Source organism: Hemicordylus capensis, chromosome 1 (assembly GCF_027244095.1).
Source record: "Hemicordylus capensis ecotype Gifberg chromosome 1, rHemCap1.1.pri, whole genome shotgun sequence".
NCBI lineage: Eukaryota > Metazoa > Chordata > Lepidosauria > Squamata > Cordylidae > Hemicordylus > Hemicordylus capensis.
In genome coordinates this window covers 310,918,770-310,937,040 of record NC_069657.1, presented here as the reverse complement: position 1 = coordinate 310,937,040, position 18,271 = coordinate 310,918,770, and the positions used below count along the sequence as shown (strand labels likewise).

The window sequence follows — 18,271 nt, the reverse complement described above, 5'->3', positions numbered from 1 at the left end:
CAGTTGGCAGGCAGGGAGTCAACTTAAAAGAAAAGAGAGTAAAATAAAGGGCTAACTACCTGAAATAACTGAAGAAGCAACAGGCTAAACAAGAGTGGAAATCAAGGATAAATAAGGCTCTTTTAAAAAACACTTGCAGAAGCATGGAACAAAAGCCCAAAGTAGTCGACTTAAGAGTGGATGATTGAGGGGATGAGGAAAGGTGAAACCACATACAGCGGTTGTTTTGGTTTCTGCCAAAACAAGGATCAAGAAGTTTGGAAAGTTCCCAACATGGTGCCTATGCATGTGCAAAACCCATTTGTGTAAAAGATAGAGACTATGTTTCTCTGAAAACAAGAACACACATTCCATCAGTGAGGACTACACATCTCTCCTGCGAAGTTCCGATGTATACTTTTCATTAAAGATAGCCGACATCCTAGAGTCATTAATACAAGGCAACTGCCCCAAAATGTGCATTTATTAGGTGCCATAACTGGCAAAGTCCAAAAGCATGGAAAAAGTCGCATGACAAGTCACCATCCCCCACCACTCATATTTGTTTTAATATTTGTAACCAAAACGAACACCTTCAATCATTTAATGTTTCTGTGATGTAAGTGTTAAAAACAATCAATAGTCAAATAAAATCTTCAAATCTACAAGGCCACAGCCAGTTTTAGTAGCTTAAACATAGACATCTCAAACAGATCAAAAAACTGGAAGACAAGCATGTAAGACAATGACAAGTTATGACAGCAGCTACTAGAACAAAGGCACCGGACTACCTAGAGTCTATTCTTGTCTGTCTTTTTTGTAACTTAAAAGTGTTAAAAGTATCTAGAAGTTATCAGACACTTGAATTATTTTGGAATAAACAAAGATCGTCTTCACAGTTCACCAGTCAATAATGCAGACAGTTAAATCAGCTTCAGCTGAACTAATAGAGGCCTCTAGTGGTGGTCACTGCACACTGATATACAAAATGGCAAAATATCCAGATCTGCATTAATCATAATTTGAAGATGGAGACATGAAATATTAACATATATATACACATTTAAATGAACCAGTAACAAGACTTTTAAAAACTTGTTTTCCCAGTTTTTGCAATCAGTTGACTTAACATCCCTAACTCTATTGTGTTACAGCTTTAAATCTTTGTCCTATAAACACTGCAATTAAAATGTATATCATTGTCCTATATAAAAATGGAAGTTATAGAAATTAAGTACATAACTGGGTGGGGAAGATACATTACATTTACATATTTGGACAGTAAAAGCTTATTAAAACCTATAGCATTCTTCCATTAGCTGTTGCCTCTCACATAAGACTTTCACATGCACACATCTATCTCTTTTGGTACTTGCTATACTAGCTATCAGTGTTAACTCCTGATAATACAGTGTTATCAGTGTTAATTCCTGGTAAATGAAGCAACTGTAGTAGTTGATTGCAGTGGCTATAACCTCTGAAGTCATTGAAAAAGTTTCCATGGCTAAAGGTGCATACATATCAAAATAAAATTCCTAGCTGAAGTTCACAGGAAGCTCTTCATAAAGAACAAGGCAGTTTTTACACAACCCTGAATGTCACTTATGGGAAAGAAATAGCATCAAATATACAACCAGTTAGTTACACTGACAAAGGCTGAAAGACAGTTGTGCTTCCTTCCCCGATGTTCACTTCCAAAATTAGGAATAAATCCTACTTGCAAGTAATACATCTGACTTTATTCTGGTGGATAATTACCTTGCTAATTTCAAGGCTTGTGACGTTGGTACCCAAATCTTCTAAAAACTGCAACACTCTGAAGGATGCCCATTGAGACCATTTCTCCTATTCTATACCTATAATTTTTCTGCTTGGCCATACAAATGGAAAATGAAAATCCCAAAATACTCCTCATTTAAGGATTGTTTTAAAAAAATGAGAGAACACAAGTTATATGTAGTTAATTGAGGCTTGAACAAGAGAGAGAAATCAGATTTTGAAAACTGGAATTTGAACTCTAGATATTGGAATGCACAGCTTAAACAGTCTGATTTGGCTAAGATTCTATAATTGTTTTATAGTTTGATTTCATTACCTTTTCCAGATAAAGTCTAATGATTGTTTTGAGTATTGTGTGTTCTCATATTTAAAAAATGATGGAAACCCTATAGTTTAAATCATGCTCAGTGAAGACTTGAAAAACATGCACCATCCAACCTTAAGTACAGTTCTCTCTTGGGTCTTACATCTAAAAGCCTAAAAATGGTTTAAAGGAATCATCTGAAGCAGTGATCCCTCTAAGGCGTGCTCACTCATATGTTTTTTAATGTCCACTCAGTTAATTTTAGATCCTGCTCAAGTTGAATCAGGAAGGCCCCATGCGGAATTCATGTGTGCAAACACTTCCTTGATACTGCCACCCAGAACTAAATTCATTCCACATACAGATGGAAAAAATATGAGAGAACAATGGTCTGAAGGCATGATCTATCAATTTTGCTGAAGCTAAGCAGATCAGGATTTTGTCAGTGCCTAGATGGGAGAATGTTTACAAATCCTAAGAAAGTCAACCTGAGCTCCAAGATGGAAGAAAGGATAGAGGTGGCCCTTGTCAATCGCAGTCCCAACACATGCGGTTCCACGTATCCACTGTTGGAACATATAGACTGGACCCTGGTATCTGCAATAAGCCGGTCTTGCTTATCCACGTTTTTTGTTGCATGGATCCATCCATATTTGGTTATACTCTTCCTACACATGCTTGTGGGTAAAGAGAGGGATTCTGAGGAGAACAGAGGAGTCAGTAGTTGTGCATTTTTTGTGTCTGTTTTGCTTAAAAAAACTTCAAGAGCATTTGGCAGCCTTGGGTAGCCTTCGGTGTCCTCAGAGAGCCATTGAGAGCCTTTAGGAACCATTAGAACATAAGAACAGCCCTGCTGGATCAGGCCCAAGGCCCATCTAGTCCAGCATCCTGTTTCGCACAGTGGCCCACCAGATGCCATTGGGAGCCTACAGTCAGGAGTTGAGGGCATGCCCTCTCACCTGCCATTACTCCCCTGCAGCTGGTACTCAGAGGCACTCTGCCCTTGAGGCAGGAGGTGGCCTACAGCCCTCTGACTAGTAGCCATTGATAGACCTCTGCTCCATGAAGTCATCCAAACCCCTCTTAAAGCCATCCAGGTTGTTGGCTGTCACCACATCCTGAGGCAGAGCGTTCCACAAGTGGATCACCATTACTTTAGAGCTTTTGGAGCTTTTTTGTGTTTCTGTGGAGCCATCTCAAGCCTGTGGGTTTGTGGAGCCTTTCCTGTGCAGCTTCTTGGAGGAGCCTCTTGCAGCACACCACAGCCCTGGTAAGTTGCTAATTATCACTTTAATCAATTTGATTTTAATATTTATGGAATTCTATTTTTTTAAGTTTCTAATTTCAAATAAATCTTGGTAACTAATTATAGTGCTGTGTCATACAATATGACTCTATGTAATTTCAATTTTAAAATTATCCATTGAAATATTATGTACTGTACAGTGCCCACTGAAAATTGATTTTAAGCATTTGATCTCAAGGTCATATCCATCAATAGATTCTAAGTATATATCTATTTAACACCTGTACTGTATCCATCAAAAATGGATGTTAAATATGTATCCATTGAAAATTGATTTTAATTATTGATTTCTAAAATATTTAATTATTTTAGTTACTGCACTGTCCTGTCCTTTTATTGTATTCATTAAATTTGTTTACTACCCCAAACATCCATCTGGGCAGTTTACAACAATATAAAACCACTTAACACAGAGAAAATAAGAACCTCTAAACAATTTAAAACTGCAGTCAAAATTAAAAAGCTTGGGTGAAGAGATAAGTCTTTTAAAAAGTTGTCAAGAGATGGGGAGGCTCATATTTCCGCAAGGAGTGCATTCCAGAGTCTTGGGACAGCAACAGAGAATGCCCGTTTTATGGTGGGGGGGAGGATTATCTACCACAATTACTGTACTGTACCGTACCATACATCATTGTACAAAACTTTCCTTCCTCACAGTCAAAATGAGAAAACACATAGTGGACAGCTCTGCTGAGGTGAGTGGCAAAAGGTCTCGTGGTGTGTTGCCTTTGAAAAGGTGAAGCTATTGGACATATTGGCTTATAGGGACAGTGTGGCATTCGTAGCAAGCCATCAATGAATCACAGATACTGGCTTCCCTCTTTATGGAGTGAACAGTAGATTTCAAGGCAACCAAGGACTGCCTCACTCTGATGGCATGTGGCAATGCTGCAGGGGACTATATGATCAAGCCCATGCTCCTGTACCAAGCACAGAACCCTCATGCCCTGAAAGGGAAGAATAAAAGCTAGCTTCCTGTCTTCTCGAGAGCTAACTGGAGAACATGTGACCGCAGCCATTTTCTCTGAATGGGTGAGCAACAGCTTTCTGCTTGAGGTACAGAGTCATCTGGCCTCCAAGAACCTGGTCTTCAGAGTCCTCCTGGTGCTCGACAATGCCCCTGGCCATCTTGAGACCCTGCAGTTTGCATACCCAAACCTGGAGATTGCCTTCTTCCTGCCCAACACCACTTCCTTAATCCAACCAATGGACCAGGGTTGGATCATGACTATTACACTCACACTGCACCTTCAGGAGGATGCTGGCTTTCATGGAAGCTGATCCCTCTATGTCAGTCAGTGATTGCTGGAGGAACTACAGCATTACAGACTGCATTTTAGAATATCACAGCATCCTTTGCAGAGATCAAATCCCAAACATGGAACACAGTCCAGAAGAAGTTGTGGCCTGGGGCAGTCACCTCTTCATCTGCTGCAGCCATTCCCTCAGTAGCTGGCGAAATTGAGCGGATCACCAACCTTGCGTGCACTTTTGGTGAAGGCCTGCAAAACATCGAGCCATATGAGGTGGAGGAACTCCCCCAATCCCATCAGAAGGAGCTGACAAAAGAAGAAAGGGAGGACATCTTCTAGGCAGCTCCTGAGAATAAGTGAGAAGATGAGAAAGAAGAGATGCTCCCCAAGCCCCTCACCACAAAGGGGCTGTCTGAGGCTCTGCAGCTGGGGACTGCCTTGGCAGACAAAGTCTTCAGGATAGATCCCCTGATGGAGCACAGCACAAAGTGGATCTGGAGGCTGCTTTGCAACCCTATAAGGACACCTACTGGGCTCCACAAAGCAAGGGGAAGCAGACAACCATTACCAGCTACTTTGGAAAGGTGGTTACATCCACCTCCACAGCTACAGAGTGCTCATCATTAGAAAGCGACACTTGCATTTTCCACAGCTTTGAAGAGGATGGCTATGATGACAGCAGCAGGTCTGCCTCTGCAGGGCCTGCTTCTGTTACCTGATCTGTGCTGCAAGCAGAAGACTTGAGATGGAGTGCTGCAAATTCCAGAAGTGAAGGAACTTCACTACTTTTTCAGTTTGATTTTTGCTGCTGCAGGGCAGAGACTGGAGAGAGAGAAATCCGGCAGTAGAGTGAAGAAACTCCCCTGTATATGTTTACTTTAAGTGGTTCAAATTCTGTGCTGCCCCTTTGACCAACCTACCAACCAGTCAGGCCAGGGATTTGTGCTGCTAAGTGTTGGACTTCAACTGTTTGGTGGGGAAACTTCACTATTACGCATGACTGGAGGAGCTGGGGGACCACTGCTGGAGCACCTGGAGAGTGGGAGAGCTGAGGTGGCCAACATACAGTGCTGTGCTCCATCCTTATTTCTGCTACGCAACCTTCCCCAATTCCTATAGACTCAAGGTCTCGTTATTAGCAGTTTTGTTATCCACTGTTGTAGGCTGGAATACAACCCACATGAATAATGCAGGCCACCTGTTCAAATAAACATTCTGTATATGAGATCACTTTTTCTTATGCCAAATTAAAATTGAACATCACTTTGATTCCTGTACAAAATACTTTAAGCAACTATTTTTGTGTCTTCAAGAAACAGTGGACTCAATAGCTCTGTTCTGCCAATGTGTTCAGTTAACCTAGAAGTAAGGACCTGGATGACATAACACATTAAACAGAAACACTCACCCTGTTAACTCCAACAAAAACTGCAACCATCACATAAAAAGTATCAAACAAAATCTAATTTGTAGCATAAAACACCATTCCCTTGTGTACATGTGAACATAAGAACAGCCCCGCTGGATCAGGCCCAAGGCCCATCTAGTCCAGCAGCCTCAAAACCTAGGGAATTTAAAATCCCCAGATTTAATGCCTCCAATGTTCAGGCACTGTTAGATCACTTTCCAACCTTAACTGCAGTAACTGTCAATGTGGATGAAAGAGGATAAGAAGAGCTAAATCACATCAACTGAACTACTGGGAGTAAATAAAAACAGAACACACAGATTAATATGTAAACTGCCCAGGGACTTTTTTTTTGTATGGGACAGTATATAAAGGAACTAAAGAAATAAACAAACCTAGTAATGGAGAGTAAAAAGAGTAAAGTTGCAACCTAGTATGCTCTATATAGCACCCTGGGATTTGATCCCTTTTTAATGAATTAAAAAGTCCTTGAACACTTATTATGCATCTGAGGAGCTGTGAGGTGGGGAACACTACTGCCCAGTTCATGTTAAATTAACCCATCTCTCCTGTAGAGTTTATAGAGCTTTAAAGTTTTGGACAGCAACTCTCAAGTTTCTTTATGTAATGTACACAGATTTCTCCAACATACTAATACTAAAAAAGTACTGTTGCATGCATTAATAATTTATATGTACCTACCTTGCATACAGTCTCTGCATCCCAAGGAAGAATAGTCTTCAGGTCAATTATTTCACAGGATACGCCAAGCTTTTCTTGAGCCATAACTGCTACCTCTTTGATTACGTGAACCTAAATATTGAGATGAAAATGTAATCATATGCAGAATGTTTAAAATACTGAAGGTTGTATTTCATCCAAAAGAAAATCTGAATATTCTGTCTTTAGCAGTAAAATCTCTTGGACTTGCCCTGATGTCCAAACTGCCCTACAATTTCATGACCCTATGATTAGCTGAATATTTGAAACTCATCCATTGTGGATAACAAATGGCTTTCAATTTGTTTTAATTTTTATTTATTTTATTTGTATAAGAAAATAACAGGGGGAAAGAAAAAACAAGGCATGGATACATCTCCTGAAATATCTAGAAACACAGTATAGATTAAACATTCGGAGTTCAAGACCAAAAAAGAAAAAAAAAGTAAAAATAATAAAGCAGAAAATTACTTTCAACTGCTGAGTTTAGTAATGGAATAGTTGCGGTAACACAAAGTCATAGCACACAAATCAAAGATAGACCTTGGAAACAAATGATAACCTTGCTGAATATTTAAATTTATAAAGGGTTCCCAGACTGATACAAATGACTCTACTGAGGATTGATTTGTGTAAGCTGTAACTTTGGAAATCAAAGCATAATCCCATAATTTCAATAGCCAGTCATCCATAGTTGGAATAACCAGGGAACGCCAATTGGCAGCATATAAAATCCTGGCCACAGTAATCATGTATAAAGCTAACTCAGTACATTCAGTGGAATTATTAGGTTTTGTCATATTTAGAAGGAAAAGTTCTGGCAAAAAAGGAAATCTAATGTTTAGAACTCGTTCCATCTTGAAGTGAACTTGCTTCCAAAAAAATTGGGCCTTACTACAGGTCCATCACATGTGGTAAGACGTCCCCACTTGCTGATTACATTTCCAGCATTCCTTTGGGTAATTATTGTCAACTTTATTGATAATCAGAGTGATATACCAACGGTAAAACAGTTTTCTCTTAAATTATTGCTAGAAGTAAATTTAATATTCTTCTTCCATTGATGTTCCCAATCATAAATATCTATTGTCCTGTTTATGTTCTGCATCCACTTAATCATGCACTCTTTAATCTGTTCCATTTCTGTGTCATACTTCAATAACTTATATATCGCACCCAGCAAATGGTCGGTCTTTTTTATTTGTTTCTCAAACTCAGTTAATTCTGAGTTTCCCTCCTTTTCATTGTATCTTCTTCTGAACAATCAAACTAATTTGTAAATATTGAAACCAAGGAGGCTTTTGAGTCCATTCCAATGTAAGAACTTGAATAGATTTAGGTTTAACCCTATCCATAGTCAAATGTTGTAAAGTATGTGCCTTTTTTCTCCAAAGTCTATACCTGCTAGACCGTTCTTCTTCATAGAGATGAATGTTTTAAATCTATGCCAAAGGTGATAGACCAGGACTAATTTTTTTTTATATTTGCCCCAAACACGTAAGAGACTGTTTCTGATGGTATGTAATTGTATATCTGGATTATTTCTCTTTGTATTAATCCATAGAAGTTTATGTAAACCTTCTAGAAGGTCAAACCCCTCCATGTCCATAAAAAAGCCATACAGAAAGTTAATCCATTCAGCAATCCAAGTCAAACAGATTGCATGGTAATAGAGCTTCAGGTTAGGAACAGTTAAACCTCCTCTTTAGTATCTTGCATTATCTTCAACTTGATTCTGGGCTTTTTATAAGCCCAGATAAAAGAATTTAATCGTCTCTGCCATAAATTCCATGTTTTATCTTCAATTCTGATCAGAATCATTTGAAAAAGAAAGTTCATCTTAGGTAGTATTCTTTTTTACAGACGATATCCTTCTCAGTCAAGAAATGTTTAGCTTCTTCCATCAATTTAAGTCAGCCGAAATAAGTTTCCATGTCTGTAGATAATTAATTTTGAACAAGTCTTTGTTGTTCTTTGTTAGACTAATCCCCAGATATTTAATTGATTTCGTGGTAACTTGGAATCCCATACTGTCCTGTAAATGAACTAATTCCTTGTCTGTTAGGTTCCATGTAATGATCTGGGTTTTATTACTGTTAATCTTATAACCAGAAATTGTGCCATATTGATGTATATATTCCAGTAATATCAAGAGAGTCCTTGATTTGAGTAATGGTATAAAGTACATTATCTGCATACAGTTAATTTATGCTCATGATTACCCATTGTAATTCCGTGAATTGTTTGTTCATGTTGGATCTTCACGGCCAGAGGTTCTACAGCCAAAATAAAAAGCAATGGAGAGAGAGGGCAACCTTGCCTGGGTCCTTTTTTAATAATAAAATTTGGAGATAAGGACCCATTCACAATTATCCTAGCAGTTTGTTGTTTGTAGGTACTTTGAATCCAAGAAAGAAAATGGATTCTTTCTTGAATCCAAGAAAGAAAATTGGGACCACAGTTCATTCTGGCCAGCACTGCAAATAAAAAAGTCCAATCTAAATTGTCAAAAGCTTTTTCTGCATCTAAAAAAGTCATTGCAGCTTTTGTCTTGAAGTTATATTGTCTATTGCATTCAATACAAATCTCACGTTATCTTTCATGAGTCGCTTGGGAATGAATCCTGTCTGGTCTGCATGAATGATCTCGGAGAGAAAACCCTTTAATCTTGCTGCCAAAATTGTAGTAAAGATTTTATAATCCATATTCAATAAAGATATGGGTCAGTACGATTCAGGACGGGTAGGATCTTTCCATTCTTTATGAATGATAGCAATAAATGCTTCTTGTTTGGAAGCTGGTAAAGTATCATGAGTTAATATTGCATTCATCACTTGGGTTAACAGATTAATTAATATTTCTTGAAACTGTAATGCAGCCAGTGTGGTGTAGTGGATAGAGTGCTGGACTAGAACCGGGGAGACCCAAGTTCAAATCCCCATTCAGCCATGATACTTGCTGGGTGACTCTGGGCCAGTCACTTCTCTCTCAGGCTAACCTACTTCACAAGCTTGTTGTGAGGAGAAATCTAAGTATGTAGTACACCGCTCTGGGCTCCTTGGAGGAAGAGTGGGATATAAAAAGTAATAAATAAATAAATCCAAGGCAGACCATTGGGGCCTAGAGTGTTATTCTTTAAAAACCTTATTGCAGTCTTTATTTCCTCTTCAGAAATCAGTTTGTTTAAGCTGTCCTTCTGTTCATCTGTGAACAACAATACAGGTGAAACTCGGAAAATTAGAATATCGTGCAAAAGTCCATTAATTTCAGTAATGCAAATTAAAAGGTGAAACTGATATATGAGACAGACGCATTACATGCAAAGCGAGATAAGTCAAGCCTTAATTTGTTATAATTGTGATGATCATGGCGTACAGCTCATGAAAACCCCAAATCCACAATCTCAGAAAATTAGAATATTACATGGAACCAAGAAGACAAGGATTGAAGAATAGAACAATATCGGACCTCTGAAAAGTATAAGCATGCATATGTATTCAGTACTTGGTTTGGGCCCCTTTTGCAGCAATTACTGCCTCAATGCGGCATGGCATGGATGCTATCAGCCTGTGGCACTGATGAGGTATTATGGAAGACCAGGATGCTTCATTAGCGGCCTTCAGCAATTCTGCATTGTTTGTTCTCATGTCTCTCATCCTTCTCTTGGCAATGCCCCATAGATTCTCTATGGGGTCAGGTCAGGCGAGTTTGCTGGCCAATCAAGCACAGTACACTGTATACTTTTCAGAGGTCCGATATTGTTCTATTCTTCAATCCTTGTCTTCTTGGTTCCATGTAATATTCTAATTTTCTGAGATTGTGAGTGGAAGGCTGTTCAGGGGAGAGAGCAGACGTGTTTTCCTGAGCTCCTCCGCCTCCCATCATTGTAATTGTTTTTCCTCCCTTTTTTAGCTCTATTTTTATACTATTTTTAGTACTCTTATACTACTTTTAGCTTCTATTTTTATATTGCTTATTTTATCTTCTTTTAAATACTTTTTAAATACTTTTTAAACACTTTTTAAACACTTTTTAAACACTTTTTAAACACCTTTTAACTCTCGGGCCGAGATTTTAGCTATTTTTTCCCTCCCCTTGCTGTTTGTGTTTTATTCCTTAAATCTTTTATTGCTCAAACATCTCACTTACTATGACGAGGAAGAAGAGAGCTCGCCTTAGCCCTGCAGCTGGCAATGTGGAGGAGGAACGCCGTCCCAAACAATCGCGGATGGACAATTTTTTACTCACCAAAGTAAGTGCCTCCCACATACCAGCTTCGTTGAATAGATTCAGCCCTTTGGAGTCTTTAATCAATCCAGATGCAGAGCCCAATGAGAGGATTGTTATGGCTTCTTCCCAGACTGATACAGTTCAAGTTTTACAAGGTGTTGTAAATCTAAATGCCACCCTCTCTCAGTTCTGCAATGTCACTGCAGATACTCAAACTTATGATGCAAAATCTGCATTCTCTTGAAAAGAAACTGGACTCTTTATATTTGTTTTGCAAACAAAAACTTTCCAGACAAAGCAGCTCCCCTAAAAAATGCAATTATGCTATCACATCTAGTCCCCCTCCCAAGCAAATGGGGGCAAGAGATCCTGTGTTTGTGTCTCCACGGAAATGTATTAACAAGTCTTGTTATGTTTTGCAATCAAATTGCATTACGCTTCTGATTCCTAGAACTCCCATAAACTACTCTAAATGACATCACAAGGAAGCCATACTTCGCTCTTTGAGACTTTTAACCCATTCTTTTATTGCACATCAGGATATAGTCCATTACAATTATCTCCCTGATTTTAATTCCTACCAAAGGATTATAATCACATTTAAATCTGCAAGGTTTCCTTCGATGCTGTTTCGCTCAAACCGGCTACTAGCCAGATACGGCATTAGAACCCAAAGATGTTTTGCTGATCTCCAGCCAATGCCTCTTTATGTACAGAAGACCAAAGAGAGAGCACAAAAGACCAATTTATCCCACGCTAGATCATACCCATATCTCGGTGCAGCTAACAGCCTGAACCCTGCAAATGACTATTTCAACATTATTGACTCTCAAGGACACTCCACTCCCTTTGAGTCTTCACAGCTGGCTGAACTCAAACAAGGGAGGCAAGAGCTGTTTATCTATCCAGCCACAGCTGCAATTAACTCTTTTAGACCTAATGACTCTCCTGTTCTCATTGATATGATCTCTCCTGAATTACGTGAGAGTCCTTTACTATTGCCTGAGACTGTGGATAATTTGGCTCTGCTGGGAAACAACATAGGAAAAAATGCCTTGGCTTCAATCCCTGCTTCAACTCGGACAACTAATGACCTCTCCATTCATTCTGAGCCGCAATCACTCAGCATCACACAACCTTCTCAACCTTCTCACGCCTCTAAATATAGTACAGAGCTACTGAAGCTGGTTGATATAGCCATTCAAGAGAATGTTCTGTTGGAAAAAAATAGATGGGCAGGCATATTTACTGATCCACACTTTGATGCTTTACTGTCCACCCTGGACCCTAATCATATGTCCTCCATAAACAATCCCATGGGGACCTCAGATGCTCAGGCCGCTCGGGGGGACTTCAATCCTTTCTGTGATCCACCAGCTGACACTACACAGGAAACTGCATTAACACCACATGTTCTGTTGGACACGTCTTCGCCTACTAACTGCGAATTTTTACGAAGATCCCCTCCTGTGCAGGAGAGTGTTGCTGCTCTGGACAAAGAGTGTCTCCACCCTGAACAAAATTGACTTGCGGGGTTCACGGCGCAACTCAGGGTGCTTTCCTGGAATGTGGCCAGTTGGAAACACAAGATCTCTGATTTAGATTTCTGCTCCTTTATTAGCAACTTTGACATCCTTTTGCTACAGGAAACATGGGTTATTGGTAACATCTCTTTGTCTGGCTATTTGGTACACTCTTTAGATGCTGTATCAGGTACAAAAAGGGGTAGGCCAAAGGGGGGTTTGGCCATTCTTATTTCCACCATGTTTAGGGGTAAAGTGTCCCTAATTGGGCAATTGGACCTGTTAGCACTTGCCGTTCTTATTACCCTGAAAACGCTTAATATAATAGTGATTTCTTTTTATGTACCACCAGCTGGTTCCTGTACAAATATAGACGAGGTATGGCATAAATTAGAGGCCTTTATAGCCTCTACTCGAGCAGCCTATTCGGGGGCCGCTGTGATAATGGCTGGTGATTTTAATGCTCGCTTGGGCTCTGATAACGACACTCTTTGCAATAAATTCCATTACCATCCTGTCGATATCCCTATACCATCGCCCTTGCTTACAAGATACTCCAAGGACCTTAGGTATAATATCCGTGGTTTCAGTCTCTTATCCTTATGCCATAGGGAGGATCTCCATCTCCTCAATGGTTCCGTTATAACAGATTTTCCCGCGGAATTTTCCCATTGGTCTGGTTCCAACCCCTCTTTGATTGATTACATGGCAATTTCACGTAATTTAGCTTCGCAAGTCAGCTCTTTTCGGGTGGTTCCTCGCCCGGAAAGTGATCACTCCCCCCTTGAGCTATGCTTATGGTCGACTGACTCAATCCATTTGGTGGATGGACAGTTGTCCCACTTAGAACTGGAGCAAGGGCCCCTCAGAGCCAAATGGACAGAAGAATGTGCTTTTCGCTTCTCTGCAATATTGAATTCAGACAAAGCTAGTGGCTTACGGGAGGCGATATTAGCCCCACACACTATGCAGGAGAGGGATTCCATTTTTGCCTATTACCATGATATTTTGGCCCTTCTACTCCCTGTGTTAGTTAAGTCTCGTTCTCATTCTACAAATAATCTGAAGGCTTCATCTAAACCGTGGTTCGACCTTGACTGCCTGCATGCAAAAAAAGATTTGGTAAGGGCCTTTAAAAGCCATGTGGCTGATCCCTCGCTAATCTCCAAGCAGGTGGTCTCAAAGAAAAAATCAGAATACAAACAGCTAATTAGAGATAAGAAATTTAAAGCTGCTAGAGAAAATTGGGCCAAATTAATTGAGGCGGCTAGATCAAAGAATCAAGCTATCTTTTGGAGGCTGATCTCACCCATAATGGGCAAAGCTTTTTCTTCCCCTTCTTATTGTATCTCAGCTGCTGCTTGGGAAGAGCACTTTCAAACCCCTTATCAAAGGGTTAGCGGGATGGATGATATTATCAATGAATTAAATAACACCACGATCCCCAGTTGGGACCCTGTATCGTGTTCTGAAGTTGAAAGCCTTATCAAATCTTTCCCTAGAGGCAAGGCCCCAGGAAGTGATTTTATTACTATTGAGGCGCTTCGGTCCAATCTTGACTGGTGGGTACCCCTACTTGCTTCTCTTTTCTCTTACATCGACTCCACGGCTAACGTTCCCTGTGATTGGGGGGTAGCTATTATTATACCCATTTATAAAAAGGGCAACAGGGATGACCCCAAAAATTACCGCCCAATTAGCCTTCTGAACGTGATTAGTAAGATCTATGCTAAACACCTATTTTGTAAACTGGAGGATTGGATTGAGTCAAATAACGTTTTGGCTCCGGAGCAGGCTGGCTTTCGGCCGGGCCGGTCCACTTTGGAGCATGCCCTTATTTTGCAATTCTTATCTGAAAAATATTCTAGTAAGCCAGCTTCCGGACTTCACGTCGCTTTTATTGACTTTAAATCCGCATTTGATCTCATATCCCGTGAAAGGCTTTGGCGCAAATTGTGGGACCTCACAATCGACAGAAGGTTGCTATTATTGATTTCCTCCTTGTATGAAGGTGCTTTTCTGAAAGTTCGATGTAGTGCACTGGGGTCCCTTTCGAATGCGATACCCACATACAGGGGCGTGAGGCAGGGCTGCATTTTAGCTCCCTTATTATTTAATCTATATATTAATTCGGTGGTCTCTTTTGTATCTATACCTTCCACGCATCCTCCCAAAATAGCAAATAAACATGTATCTATTCTTTTATATGCAGATGATATGGCAATCATGTCCCAAACCCCAATTGGTTTGAGACGTGCTTTGGGTCTCCTCTCAAAATTTTGCTCCCAAGAGTCCATTGAGATTAATTATGGAAAAACCAAAGTTCTAGTCTTTGCCAAACGACCTAGGCAATATTGTTGGTCCATCAATGGCCACAGGATTGCACAGGTCAACTCCTTCAAATATCTAGGAGTGGTTTTTCAGTCATCAGGTTCACGCAATGCCCACCTCAAATCCACATTGCTGACGGCACAGTCAACCACAAACCTTATTACCTCGTTTCATTTCTCGAGGGGGGCTTCTTACATCCCCGCTGCAGTTAAACTGTTTGTATCTAAAGTCCACTCCCAAGTGCTGTACGGAGCCCAAATAGGACCTGTCAGCAACTTTATGGCTTTAGAAACCCTGCAGTCTAAATTTCTGAGATCTATATTGTTAGTCCCCCGATGCGTGCCCAATGCTGCGCTTAGACGAGAGGTGGGTATGATTAGATTGGAAACTTGCTATTGGAGGACTATCATATTATTTTGGTTAAAATTTGTCTTCTCTTGCGTAGGACTGGCCCCCCTTATTAAGACTGTTTGTTTCCGATTTAAGTGGCAGACCCAAATTGCTGAAAAATTGGCTCACTATGGTTTCTCTCAGGATGAGATTATAAAATTGGGATACGATTGTGCCAGGATTGAGATTAAACAATGTATCATGGACATGGAACTGCAGGAAGAAGTCGCTTCTCTGCCTAAGAATATCTTTCTAGGGGATCAAATCTCCAACACTAAACCAGCTAGCTATCTAAGTCTAGTTACCATCCCCAAATTTAGACGTGCTCTGACGCTCGCCCGTCTTAATGCGCTTCCATCTGCTGTCATGGAGGGAAGATTTAAAGGTACCCCTTTTTCTGCTCGACTTTGCCCTTGTGGGTCTGGTCAAGTGGAGACAATTGCGCATGCCATACTTTATTGTAACTTTTATAGGGACACCCGCTTAAGATTAGTGTCCCCTTTGTTGCAACATTTTCCCGGGCACTTGGATGACTTCTATTTGAAGTACTTATTGTCCAGTTCTGATGACAACCTAATCATCAAAATGGCAAGGTATTGTCATATCATTTGCACCATCCGCTCAGGTTTTTAATAATGTTCTGTTCTTTTCTTTTCTTCCCCTGTGATCCCTGTTTCATGATTGCAATGGAGGGTGCTCCGTTTAATAAGGTTTTCAGTCAGACCTATTTGGAGTTCACCATAACTGTTCTAATTTTAACTTGATACTATTGTGTTATAATCCGTTTTATTATGCTGAGTCTCTTTTCTCACATGTAAGCATGTAAGTATGTATGTTTTAGCTATGCACTGGTCCATGACCGTAATAAAGGACTGACTGACAGAGATTGTGGATTTGGGGTTTTCATGAGCTGTACGTCATGATCATCACAATTATAACAAATTAAGGCTTGACTTATCTCGCTTTGCATGTAATGCGTCTGTCTCATATATCAGTTTCACCTTTTAATTTGCGTTACTGAAATTAATGGACTTTTGCACGATATTCTAATTTTCCAAGTTTCACCTGTATGTGCATATCCTCCAAGAATTGCTTGATTTTTCCCAGATCTCTTTTTTCCTCTTTATAAAGTTTAGAGTAATATTCCACAAACTGATCAATCATCTCATCAGTAGTCGAGATGAATTCTTTACCATTTCATATAGAAGTAATAGTTCTCTTTTCCTTTTCCTTTCTAAGCTGTAATGCTAGTAACTTGTCTGGTTTGTTAACCTTCTTGAAATGTCTTTGTTTCACATACACCATATTCCTGTACGTTTCTTTGGGTTCTACCAGATCCATCTGCTTACGAAGTTCTCTTATACCTTGCCAAATTAGGATTTAGGAGTTATCTTATGCATTGCTTCGAGATGATTTAGTTCGGTGAGTATTAAATTTTTGCTTTTGATAATCTTTCTTTCTCTTAGCAGTTTCTGAAATAAAAATTCCTCTCATAAAGGCTTTACTTGAGTCCCATACAGAATAAACCAGTGGATTATGATCTGCATTAGTAAGCGGTGCTATTTCAGCCTCATATATTCCTGGTAATACCGATTTTGAAACCATATACATGTCAATTCTGGAATAAGTTTGGTGAGGTTGAGAAAAATACATAAAACCTTTTTCACAGGGGTGTTTATGCCGCCATACATCTTCTAAAGATAATAGTTTCATATATATTCAAATACATTTCTAGGTAACTTACTAGAGTTCTTTTCGTGTTGGCCAGATTTATAAAGAGTAAGGGACATGGTAGAGGCATCCGACTCCAGGGTTGACAGCTCCTCTGCTGTCAGGGAGAATGAAGGTCTTGGGCAAGGAGGACATCGGTCTGAGGAAGAGGGAAATGCTCCTTCAGAAGAGACCTCTTCAGTGGAAGACGAGCTCATATCCTCTTGCACAGGGAATAATCCTCCGGGGAGTGGGGGCCTCCTTGTAGTGGGTGATTCGATCATTACAGGGATAGAGAGATAGGTTTGTGACCCACACATTGACCTCACGGCGACTTGCCTGTCGGGAGCAAAGGTTGCAGACATCACACAGCGTCTAGATAGGCTGTTAGGCAGTGCTGGGGAGGAGACAGCTGCTGTGGTACACGATGATATCAACAATGTGGGGAAATGTAGTTGGGAGGTCCTGGAAGCCAAATTTAGGCTGATAGGTAGCATATTAAAGTCCAGGACCCCTAGGGTAGCATTCTCAGAAATGCTACCTGTTCCACGTACAGGTACAATGAGGAAGGCAGAGCTGAGGGGTTTCAATGCATGGATGATAAGGTGCCGGGAGAAGGGATTTAGATTTGTTAGGCACTGGGATACATTTTGGGGAAGCAAGGCCTGTAGAAAAGGGATGGGTTGCACTTGAACCAAGACTGAACCAAAAGCTGCAGAGCAGCTTCTAAAATGATGATTGGGGAATTGCAGATGGGAGCTGGGCAGTATCCCATTTGGCAAATACCATCCTTTAAAGTGTGAGGGTGCAAAGGATTCAGATAAAACAGAAGGGGACAGAGCAGAACAACATAAAGAGCAGACAGGCGCCTGTGCCAGCTGGTCAAAGAGTCAAAAGAAAGATAGCATACACCAGGGAAGAGATTCAGCGTATAGGTGCTTATATGCCAATGCCAGAAGCCTCCAAGCGTAGATGGGTGAGCTGGAGTGATTGGTTGCTAACGCAGAAATAGATATAGTGGGCATAACAAAAACATGGTGGAACAGTGAGAACCAGTGGGACACTGTTATCCCTTGATATAAACTCTATAGAAAGGCCAGGGAGGGGAGCCTTGGAGGTGGAGTAGCACTGGATATTAAAGAAGGGATAGAATCTAACAAGGTAGAAAACAAAGGTGGGCCGGAGTCCTCCACAGAAACCCTGTGGGTGACAATACAAGGCCTGAAAGGGAACATGCTACTGGGGACGCGCTATCATCCTCCAGATCAAAACGCTGACAGTGACTGAATTCCAGAAGAAAATCAGGGAGGCGTCAAGAAGAGGCAGGGCTGTAATAAT

General features: G+C 40.4%; 1 protein-coding gene across 8 annotated transcripts in view; it reads right to left on the bottom strand.

Annotated features, from left to right (window-relative positions):
- The window catches only part of BCKDHB (branched chain keto acid dehydrogenase E1 subunit beta), a 147,683-nt gene that overhangs the window by 85,930 nt on the left and 43,482 nt on the right, over window positions 1-18,271 (bottom strand). For all 8 annotated transcript variants that reach the window (XM_053287042.1, XM_053287043.1, XM_053287045.1 and 5 more), the window contains one exon: window positions 6,732-6,842. In XM_053287042.1, the coding sequence (XP_053143017.1) occupies window positions 6,732-6,842 (111 nt within the window). The remainder of the gene's footprint in view (window positions 1-6,731; window positions 6,843-18,271) is intronic.